Raw genomic sequence first — 12,131 nt, forward strand, 5'->3', positions numbered from 1 at the left:
ATAGGAGACATAGTGCTGGACAGTGCATTAAGAAACTTTGTTTCTGACTTATATTTTGTCACCTATAGTCTTACTTGGGTAAGTTGTTTAGTTGCTGTATGCCTCAGTTTCCTTAGCTACAAGGTGAGGGTGGTGATAATACCTGCCTCACTGCTTCTCAGAATTGTTGGGGAAATACATGAAGTAATCTTATAGGATGAAGACTCCTTTAAATTATCAAATCTTCACATTTGATAAATGATTATTATTGCCATTTGTCTGTTTTTGAGTATGATATTCATGGCTGATCTTAGTCTATCAAATCATTTTCCCCAAGTTCATTTATCCTTAGACCAAGATTCGTGGCATCTTACCTGTGTGTCTAGCTGGGTAAATGTTTTATGACATGGCTGCCACTAATACAGATATCCCAGGAGGTCGTGTATATTAGAAAAATGTGTCTTTTGAAATAGAACTGAATTTGAATTTCAGCCTCATCATTCACTGCTAAACGACCTGGGGAATTTAATCTTTTTGTGCTTCAGTTTTCTCATCGGGAAATGGCTGCGATAATTAAGTGATAAACACTATGAAAATGCTTAACACACTGCCAGGTGTTATGGTAGGCTTTTAATATGTGCTAGTTCTCTTTCCCTTTAAAACAAGCAGAATGGAACCCAGTATTTGCAACACAGGTTATTTTTTTTTATAAGAGATCCATGAAGGGAGTATGATTAACACAAATTCAGTTTCTATTCACATTTTTTTGTAGTTGAGAAAGTGAGGCACATCTGTACTTGTTGTCTAATAAAATCATAATTTCTTAGATAAAATTGCCTTGTATTATATGCCATTTTTTAGAGAACTGAGTATTAGCTGTTTGTTGATAGAAATAGCACAGAAAGCAATTTGTTGTTTTTATTTTATTATAATTTGAAATGCTATATTTTGAGTGAATGATTTTTTTTGTTATTTACTTAGGACTTATATCTACCTATTTCTAGAAAAGTTTTTGAATTGTTCACAAAATTAAGCCCAATAGAAAACAAGGCAATTAAAAATGAAATTGAAACAAAAATAAGGTAAGCATAAAGATATCTTCAGACACCTGATGATAAGTGGTATAAAATGGAAGAACAACAGCTCTTCTTGTTTGTTGCATTTCTTGTTGTTCCATCATCATTTTTCACAATCCCTGTTTGAGCATTCCCCACCTCCCTGTCTTCCTTGCCTCCTCATTATTTGGAGGAATGGGAGACATGGGAGCTAGGGAAGTTGGTGGGTAATGAGCCACAGCTGACCAAGAATTTGCAGCATGCAAATAGAAAGCATACATTCTTTTTGTTGCCTTGACTTTTTTTTTTTAATTCACAGCTTCAAATATTGCATCTGCAAATGTATTGTCTCTTGCCTGGGGTATAACCTTTCTTCCTGTCTTTATTTGAAATGTTTCTGAGCCAGGAATGGTGGAATGAATGACTCAACCTGATTACATAAAAAAAGATTTTGATACATAGCTTTCTATTTGTGAATTTAAAATGACTGAATTTATCTTTAATAAAAGTGCCTCTTGAGAAATGTGTTTAATGGAGGTTTACGCTGTTATGGATATTTCAACCTAATAGTGTAATTACCATATGTCATTAATCCTATTTCTACAGGGAATTTGTCCCCCTTTTTCTTTTAAAGCTAGAGGGTAACAAGAGCAAATGTTTTTAACTTTAGCACATTATTCATTTTAGATGTAAGTTGACAAGTTGAAGATATGAAAATAAGAAATCTGGATGATCAATTTTTTAAAAAGTGGCAACCATTAAGCTGTGTTCAAAAAGAATGCCTCATGGCATCCCCCTCCTGTGCTGATATTAGTGTAAAACACTTATTTTTAGCTTTTGATTTTCTGTGCTCCCCACCCCAAATACTTTTTTGGTAGGCCTCCTGCTGTGACCAAAGTCAAATAAGTGGAAATGAGGGAAGGTTAACATTTAAGTGGCAAATTTAAGAGATTACACATTCAGTGTTTGCTTGCTCAGTCTTCTGAGAGAAAGAGGTGGTATGATCTGTTGTTTTTTTCTCTTCCCTTCTTTCCATTATTACCATCCAACATTATGTTATAATGAAAGTAATACATATTCATTGTAGAAATCCTTAAAAATACAGAAAACTTAGAAAAGGAAAAAAATGTCTCATGTAATTCCTTCACTCCAAAAGAACAACTATTGCGAGAGGTTCTGTAATGATATACATCCTTATTTTATGCATATATGGATTCAGGCTATAGGACAGCTTGGTGAACTTTTTTTTTCTTGTTACCAATATACTATAAATATTTTACATCATTGGCCGGGTGCAGTGGCTCACACCTGTAATCCCAGCACTTTGGGAGGCCAAAGTGGGTGGATCACTTGAGCCTAGGAGTTTGAGACACGCGTGGGCAATGTGGTGAAACCCTGTCTCCACAAAAAGTACGAAAATTAGCTGGATATGGTGGTGCATGCCTGTAGTCCCAGCTACTTGGGAGGCTGAGGCAGGAGGACCACTTGAGCCCAGGAGGTGGGGGTTGCAGTGAGCTGAGATTGTGCCATCACACTCCAGCTTGGGCAACAGAGTGACACTCTGTCTCAAAAAAAATAAAAATCACATCATTAAATCATGTTTTAATGGCTGTATGATGTTTTCTCTACAATATAAATGTATCTAGATGGGGACAAAACATAGTTACATGAAAACAAAAGCCTTTAAGCCCCAAACCCTGAAGGTAAGTCACAAATCATATAACCCTGGCATGAGTGAAGACCTGTGTGTTACTCAGCAGAGGCTGAGCTGCTTGGGACCATCCAGAGAGCTTGTAGAACCAAATATCTAGTCGTCAGGGACTGCTCAACTTCTTTTGATTATAAATAATAACTCCTGTTAACTTTATATTGGCAATCATTTAATTCTGTCATCCTGAAGATGTAGTTTAGATTCTGATCTATTGCTCTTGTCTCCACTCCAACTTAATCTTCTTTAAAGAATGGTATAATTTATAACAGTCAGGGTAACCTTTCTGGAGGGAAGGAGGCTAGGAGAGTGACTGGGTGCATACATCTGTATGTGTATATAAATGCCCCCTTCTTGTTTGGTTTAGCATAGTTAAAAAAGTAGTGATCTGTCAGATAGAGTTTGCTGGGCCAGAAATACTGCAGTGCAGCAGAGACCTTGGAAAAAGTGAGATAGCATATGCTTAAGCAATACTGCACTAGTGTTGCATAAATGGTGGAGGCTGCGGCTCTCCTGTTTGTTTTTCCCAGCGGACTTGTCCTGGGGCCTGAAGCTGTGCAACCTGAAAGGAGAAGCTTCAGTGATGGAGTCCTAATTGTACCAAATCAAAGTTCATTGAGTCAGCCAGGCCATTAACTCATTGGTATTTAATTACTAGCTGCTTCACTGCTGAAAAATGTCATCAAGCCGTTGTACTAAATCTGCTTTAAAGAATGCATTTTCCTTTTTGAATGGTTCGTGTTTTGTTGTCTTGTAGAAAAATCAGAAAAACATCTTAACAATCCAGTAAAGCTGGCAGTCCCAGCTGCTGGGTCCTCAGCCAGCATTGGTCTCTCAGGCCTGCATCTGATTGTGGGCAGGCCCTGCAGAAGAAACACATCTGGAGATTCGGCAATAAACTAAGACTCACCTGGGTCAAGGGTGTGGAAGAGCTTTGAAGTGGGTCGTTGATCTAGATGTTTTATCTGTTTGGGTCTCTCTCACCTCTTCTGTTACAATTATAAGAGTTATGTGGGGGAACTCGGGGAGAATTTTTTTTTTCTTCCCCAGGCTGGAGTGCAATGGCACAATCTCGACTCACAGCAAGCTCCGCCTTCCAGGTTCAAGCAATTTTCCTGCTTTAGCCTCCCGAGTAGCTGGGATTACAGGTGCCCACCACCACGCCCGGCTAATATTTTTTGTATTTTTAGTGGAGACGGGGTTTCACCACGTTGGCCAGGCTGGTCTCAAACTCCTGACCTCGTGATCCACCCACCTCGGCCTCCCAAAGTGCTGGGATTACAGGCGTGAGCCACTGTGCCTGGCCAGGAGACTTTTTAACCAAATTTCTTGACATTATTTTAATGGTCCAAGATTCATTCAACCCTAGGTATCAATGTAATGATGTGAAGAATGGATGCAACAGCTTCTCTAAAACAGCTGTAAGTGAATAAAGTTTCTCGGACGTTTAGTATTCCCAAGGGTGTATTTTGAAATATGGTTTCAGAATCAACAAAATTGTTTCTTAACGTACTCTTTTGCTTGTGTAATTATGCCAGTTAGTTAATGGCAGAAACATTATAATGGAAAACAACCTTAAATATGAAGTATTTAAAATGGTTATGAGATTTTGTTTCCCAAATGGGCTTAATAAATCCTACCTGATATTATATTTCCTTTTTAGGAGAGTTTAATCCATTTGTCGTCATTATAATTATCTTATTGATTCTGACCTTTTAAGTTACTTTTTTATGGTTTATCATGTCACACAGGTGGAGCCTCATATGTATTGGTAGTTATGCAATGTTTGATAGAATAATTCTAAAGTAGAATGAATTTCACTTGAAAAAAGCAATCTAGTGTAAATTTTGTTCAGGCTGAGTGGGTTTCTTTCTCCTCTTAATTTTAGTTTAATTGAGAGAATACATCTGTGGTTCTTAGCTTAGTGCCTGGCCTACAGTAAATACTCAATAACTGTCAGCACTTGTGAACATTTTTATTATATTCACTAAAATATTTCAGTTCATTTGTTTTTTACCTCTAGTAGTAGCTGGTATGCTTTTATTTGAAATAATGAAATCTGTCAGTATTTATATTTACATAGTCTTACACAATTAAAAGAAAAGTAAACTCTATGAATATATTTTAATAAAATATGTTTCCCAGGAGCTAGTTAAATAATTTAAATTTATTTAATAGTCATCTCAGAATTATAACCTTTCTCATTTATCATCCATTTTATTTAATGATGAAAGAATACAAAACCACGTAAGAGGCCAGGCGTGGTGGCTCATGCCTGTAATCCCAGCACTTTGGGAGGCCAAGGCGGGTGGATCACAAGGTCAGGAGATCAAGACCATCCTGGCTAACAGGGTGAAACCCCGTCTCTACTAAAAATACAAAAAATTAGCCAGACGTGGTGGTGGGCGCCTGTAGTCCCAGCTACTTGGGAGGCTGAGGCAGGAGAATGCCATGAACCCAGGAGGCCGAGCTTGCAGTGAGCCGAGATCACGCCACTGCAGTCCAGCCTGGGCAACAGAGCGAGACTCTGTCTCAAAAAAAAAAAAAAACACAAAAAACAAACAAAACACGTAAGAGAAATCTTTGACCCAATTGGAATAAAATGGCTATTGTCTGCTTAAAGCATTTCAGTGCTTTGTACTATTTTTTAAAGTCCATGTTAATCAAGGTCCCAAATGTTTTATGCCCTCAAAGCACAATGAATTAACATGAAGAGTCATTAAATGGTAGGAACTGTTGTGTCTCTAGTTCAGGATACTTTCTAAGTGTATGTGTTTTAATATTTTTATTATTGTTCAACATTTTTTTTTTGCAGGTATGATCTACATAAAATTAAGAGAGTGTGGTTTAAGTTTGATGATACTTAAATTTGTTTTAAAAGACTGACCTCAAGAGTGCTTGTCCTAAAATATTGTTTTTAAATTCTTGATAGGAAGTCCATACAAGTATTTTTCCTGCTTCATCCTTATATCATTACTTCTTCTTATCACCACACTCTTATAATGTTGAAAATCAGTCACACTTGGTCTCATTTTTGCTGCCTTACTTAAGGCTCAGCAAGAGAATTGCTATTATTTAATAAATAGATTTGTTCATTGCCACTAATGTGACAGCAGGAATTTGAAGCCATCTGATTTTTTAGCTGGTTCTGTTAATTCAATGGTGGCGTCATACTGCCAACTGATGGCTGCTAAGTCACCAAAGCTAATGTAGAGGTGTTGGAGAAACTTCTGTTTCAATGATACATGAAAATATGAGCATATTTGTAACCTTCTGAATAATCAATATGTCTCTGTCCTTTAGGTTTATGCAGTTTAACCTTGCGAGCTTACCAGTTAATATGATAGCTGCGAAATAGATAGTCATATTAGGAGCCTGTGAACTATTATCTTTACTCTGCTATTAGTCTATCAATATTATGGTTAATTCTCAGGATTTCCAGATTATATAGGCTTTGCAGGTTCTTTGTAGCCTGCCTTAAATTACTCATTAACACCTCCGAAGTAGGGTAGTATGGTAGAGGGAAATAAATAACTAAAATTTATGGAATAAAATTTAAGACCTAAAGTGATTTTGAAGATCTTCTAATCCAATGCCTTCAGCCCACTCCCCTGTTTTACAGGTAAGGGGACTGACAGCCAGTGAGGTTAAAGAATGTGTACAAGAGCACACAGGCACAGAACTGGGTGATTGCTGTGTGACTGGGAACCCAGATTTCCTAGTCTTGTTCAGGACTCCTTCCAGAAGTTGGAATAACAGAACTTTATTGCCCTGCATTTTACTATAGAACAGAATGAATTGTCCAAAAACAGCATGCCTTACCCACTTCTAAAGACTTTTGAAGCAGGTGAGGTATGGGGCGCAATTGTTATTAGAGCAGCTCCAAGGCAAGAACCCAAGGATAGAGCAATGACAGGGCTCTGAAAAATAGGTATAGAAATAGCGCATATGTTGGAGAGTCATAATGAGGAATAAATAAGATAATGCATTTAAGCACTTAACATAGTGTTCAACACATAGAGAGTTTTCAATAAATATTAGCTATTGCTATTTATCATAGAATTAAAACTCTTAAGTATCCTTACATAGTTCCAGCCTGCTGTTAGTTCTGATCTTCCACCATTTCTTTTCCCTTTCCCTTCCCCTCCAAACACACTTACATACTCTTCCCTCCAGCTCTGTAACTCTGCAGCTCTGTAACCCAATTCTAAACCCCATATATCCATGTTTTTCCTGCCTTTGTCTTTATATGGAATGTGCTCTCTGCTTGGATTGCTACCCAGCCCATTATTCTGTTCAGCAACTCCTTACATCCCTCAAAATATGGCTCACATATCCCTTTGGACATGGTATAATATGGTTTGGCTGTGTCCCTACCCAAATCTCAACTTGAATTGTATCTCCCAGAATTCTCACGTGTTGTGGAAGGGTCCCAGGGAGAGGTAATTGAATCATGGGGCCCTGTCTTTCTCATGCTATTCTCGTGATAGTGAATAAGTCACTTGACATCTGATGGGTTCATCAGGGGTTTCCGCTTTTACTTTTCCCTCATTTTTCTTTTGCCACCAGCATGTAAGAAGTGCCTTTCATCTCCCGCCATGATTCTGAGGCTTCCCAGCCATGCGGAACAGGAAATCCAATTAAACCTCTTTTTCTTCCCAGTCTCAGGTATGTTTTTATCAGCAACATGAAAACGGACTAATATAGTAAATTGGTATCAGTAGAGTGGGGTGTTGCTGAAAAGGTACCTGAAAATGTGGAAGTGACTTTGGAACTGAGTAACAGGCACAGGTTGGAACAGTTTGGAGGGCTCAGAAGAAGACGGGAAAATGTGAGAAAGCCTGGAACCTCCTAGAGACTTGTTGAATGGCTTTGACAAAAATGCTGACAGTGATATGAACAATAAGGTCCAGGATAAGGTGGTCTCAGATGGAGATGAGGAACTTGCTGGGAACTGTAACAAAGGTGATTCTTGTTATGTTTTAGCAAAGAGACTGGTGGCATTTTGCCCCCACCCTGGAGATTTGTGGAACTTTGAACTTGAGAAAGATGATTTAGGGTATCTGGCGGAAGAGATTTCTAAGCAGGAAGGAGGTGACTTGGGTACTGTTAAAGGCATTCAGTTTTATAAGGGAAGCAGAGCACAACCATTTGGAAAATTTGGAGCCTGACTATGCAATAGAAAAGAAAAACCCATTTTCTGGTGAGAAATACAAGCCAGCTGCAGAAATTAGCATAAGTAGCAAGGAACCTAATGTTAATCCCCAAGACCATGGGGAAAATGTCTCTAGACCATGTCAGAGACCTCATGGCAGCCCCTCCCATCACAGGCCTGGAGGCCCAGGACGAAAAAGTGGTTTTGTGGGCTACGTGCAGGGTCCCCGTGCTGTGTGCAGCCTAGGGACTTGGTGCCTTGTGTCCCAGCCACTCCAGCCTTGGCTGAAAGGGGCCAATGTACAGCTCGGGCTGTGGCTTCGGAGGGTGGAAGCCCCAAGCCTTGGCAGCTGTCATATGGCGTTGAGCCTAGGGGTGCACAGAAGTCAAGAACTGAGGTTTGGGAACCTCTGCCTAGATTTCAGAAGATGTATGGAACTGCCTGGATGCCCAGGTAAAAGTTTGCTGCAGGTGTGGGGCCCTCATGGAGAACCTCTGCTAGGGCAGTGTGGAAGGGAAATGTGGCATTAGAGCTCCCACACAGAATTCCTACTGGGGCACTGCCTAGTGGAGCTGTGAGAAGAGGGCTACCATCCTCCAGATCCCAGAATGGTAGATCCACCGACAGCTTGAACTGTCGGCCTGGAAAAGCTGCAGACACTCAACACCAGCCCATGACAGCAGCCAGGAGGGAGGCTATACTCTTTAAAACCACAGGGGTGGAGCTGCCTAAGACCATGGGAACCCACCTCTTGCATCAGCATGACCTGGATGTGAGACCTGGAGTCAAAGATCGTTTTGGAGCTTTAAAATTTGACTGCCTTGCTGAATTTGGGACTTGCATGGACTCTGTAACCCCTTTTTTTGGCCAATTTCTCCCATTTGGAATGACTGTATTTACCCAATACCTGTACCCACATTGTATCTAGGAAGTAAATAGCTTACTTTTGATTTTACAGGCTCATAGGCAGAAGGGACTTGCCTCGTCTCAGATGAGACTTCGCCTGTGGACTTTTGGGTTAATGCTGAAATGAGTTAAGACTTTGGAGGACTGTTGGGAAGGCATGTTTGGTTTTGAAATGTGAGGACACGAGATTTAGAGGGGACGGGGCAGAATGATATGCTTGGCTGTGTCCCCACTCAAATCTCAACTTGAATTGTATCTCCCAGAATTCCCATGTGCTGTGAGAGGGACCCTGGGGAGGTAATTGAATCATGGGGGCCAGTGTTTCTCATGGTATTCTCGTGATAGTGAATAAGTCTCACGAGACCTGATGGGTTTATCAGGGGTTTCTGCTTTTGCTTCTTCCTCATTTTTCTCTTGCCACTGCCGTGTAAGAAGTGCCCTTTGCCTCCTGTCATGATTCTGAGGTCTCCTCAGCCATGTGGAACTCTTAAGTCCAATTAAGACTCTTTTTCTTCCCAGTCTCGGGTATGTTTTTATCAGTAGCTTGAAAATGGACTAATACATGGTGTTTCCGAGGCGTCTCAATTAGAGAATTTGTTGTATTCTTTTGTAGTTATTTATTTACAAGTCATCTGCTTCCCTAGTGATAAGCTCTTTGAGGTCAAGTGCTCTTTCTTTTAGCTCTATGTGTTTAGCAAATGCTTGGAGTACGATAAACGTTTGATAAATGTTAAAAGAATGAATACTTGAATGAATTATTAGGCTTACTTTGTAACTCAGTTCAGCCAGCCCTCTGCTTTTCATAGCTGTGAATTTTGACAGTTGCTCGTGTAGTAGACAAGAGGACAACCACGCTTACTGCTTTATTCATTTTCCCTTTTGATTGTCATAGACATTAAACATTTCACTTGATTCATGGGTGCCATCTGGTGGAGAAAAGGCTAACTACAGATGCATGCTTCACCAAAATATGTAGAAGTTTAAGATTATTAACTGCCCATTAATATGGAAGTTGTCACTGTTTCATGGTAGTTTCCAGAAGTGTAGTCAGGAAAAACTCCTTGGCAACTGCTTTTTTCATTCCTGTACATTGGTTTCTTATTTTTATTTTATAGAGATGGGGGTCTTGCTATATTGCCTAGGCTGGTCTCAAACTCCCTGACTCAAGCAATCCTCCCACCTTGGCCTCCTAGAGTGCTGGGATTACAGATGTGAGCCATCACACCCAGCCTTAATTTTAGGAAGTTGCTCATTCATGAATAATGTTTGAAAATATTTTCAAAAAAGGTACGTGTTATTAAATATTGTTTACTTGTCAGTGTGGCAATTTATGTGATTTAAGGTAAACTGATTATTTAAAGTTTGAGATACTGAATTTTTAAATTTTTCCATGACACTGAGTTTTTTATTCATTCATTCTCCCAGCATTTATTGAGCATCTACCTAATGCCTGACATTGTAAAAAGTGCTAAAGAACCGGAAATGAAAGACAGTATGAGTCTTGGTCCAAAGAATAGTTAGGTAAGAATGTAAACCATATAACTTTTCATAAGACAAATCATACAAACTTCATTTAGATTTTCATAAGAAGTCCTTATGTGCATGGACCCCTCCATGTGCATACAAACATCATAGATATAAAGTTACCAGTTTTAGTCTTGCCATTTTGATGGATTTTCTTAGAGTATATGAATCTAAAGGGAAATTCTTTATGATTTTTCATAAAAAGTAGATATTCATTCAATATTCACATTTCTGTACTGCTTACACTCTACCTATCTGAAGGATAGACTTTTTTTTTTTTTTTTAAAGCCACCTGGAACGTTGTAGTGAAGCAGGAAGTAAACAAAAAGGAATTGAGGGGTAAAAAACAATCACAAAACTCATGTACCTTTCTCCAGTAAGAAGGGTGAACATTTTCCAAGTCTTAAGGCTAGATAATTGTGCATAAAGCAGCCTCTTAGAAGCCGGATTATCTGCCTGTGGAGGAGAACCAAGAGCTTCTCACAGCGATCAGGGTAATGTGCTGTGGAAACCAAACTCATATGCAGGAGACATGCATGCCACAACCCTCCCTTTGTGTTCCCAAGGTAGCCCTGAATCATCAAGAAAATGCTGGATTTTCTTCTGTGCATTCTTTTTGAAAAACTTTGAGATGTATGTTTTTTCATTTTAGAAGCATTTTCATCAAAAGCGGTTAAAATAATTTTTCATCAATTAGAGTATTAAAGTTGAGTTAAATGGGACATTCACTTATGTGGAACTCTTCATTCCCTGATGGCACTCATTAAATGAGGTACTGTGGAATTTAGCTATCATTTACAGAAGTCGTATTTGAAAGATTATACAAGATACACACATAGAAATCCAAACTTAATTTTCTTTTTAATTGAAGAGCTGGAAAGGATTCTGAGAATTTACCTAGTTCTTAGGAAGGATACCATTAAAATATTATATTAAAATGTGTTATATGTAAAATTTTGTTTTGTACTGCTCTTGAAGGAAAGATTTCAAACAGAATTGGCATTTCATTTAATTGATAAGTAGAAATTCAATGCAAAAATGGCCAGCCATCTGTCTTCTGAAGTTCTGTTAATCTTCACTATTTAATTGCCTGAATGTGGACATAGATTTGTGTTAGAAAAGAAAGCTTGGGCGGGAGGGGGGAGGGACAGCATTAGGAGATATACCTAATGCTAAATGACGAGTTAATGGGTGCAGCAAACCAACATGGCACATGGATACATATGTAACAAACCTGCACATTGTGCACATGTACCCTGAAACCTAAAGTATAATAATAAAATAAAATAATAAAAAAAAACAAAGCCTGGAAAAAAAAAAAGAAAAGAAAGCTTGGTTTGTTGTGCGTGTCTCATAAGTCATGTTGACTTATTTAATGACTTCTTTATTCTAGGGCACTTGTATCAACACAATGTGTTTTGAAGAAGAATCACAGGTACTACCTTGGGGAATATAAGGAAATTAATAATTGAGTATATTGTAGATGGCAAAGTTTATAATTTTTCTAATCTCTTTCCATAATGATTTATGACATCTGGAACTTGCTTGTTGCAACAATAAATCTTCAGGTGGATCATCCTTGTCTATGGACTATTTGGGTATAGGACATAAAGATAGGGTACTGTTCCACAGCAGATTATTTTTTCTTGCTATTTGAGAGACACCAGCCTTCACTAAGCAGTTCATTATTTTCTAAGGTTGGAGCAGCTGTGGATCACCATAATTATGGATTTATTATGTCCCTGCCAATCTACTGTGAATCCTAATTCAAATTTTACATGTCTCTTTGGGGCCTTGTTAATTT

General features: G+C 38.7%; 1 protein-coding gene across 8 annotated transcripts in view; it reads left to right on the forward strand.

Moving 5' to 3' along the window:
* The window catches only part of PPM1L (protein phosphatase, Mg2+/Mn2+ dependent 1L), a 316,391-nt gene that overhangs the window by 186,284 nt on the left and 117,976 nt on the right, over positions 1 to 12,131 (forward strand). The window contains exons 2-3 of one of the 8 annotated variants that reach the window (XM_063620392.1): positions 7,312 to 7,410; positions 11,721 to 11,762. The exons of 6 other annotated variants lie outside the window; for them this stretch is intronic. In XM_063620392.1, the coding sequence (XP_063476462.1) occupies positions 11,739 to 11,762 (24 nt within the window). In that variant the 5' untranslated portion in view covers positions 7,312 to 7,410; positions 11,721 to 11,738. The remainder of the gene's footprint in view (positions 1 to 7,311; positions 7,411 to 11,720; positions 11,763 to 12,131) is intronic. One more of the 8 variants, XM_063620391.1, reaches the window with a different exon arrangement.

Source organism: Symphalangus syndactylus, chromosome 17, assembly GCF_028878055.3.
Source record: "Symphalangus syndactylus isolate Jambi chromosome 17, NHGRI_mSymSyn1-v2.1_pri, whole genome shotgun sequence".
Lineage (NCBI taxonomy): Eukaryota > Metazoa > Chordata > Mammalia > Primates > Hylobatidae > Symphalangus > Symphalangus syndactylus.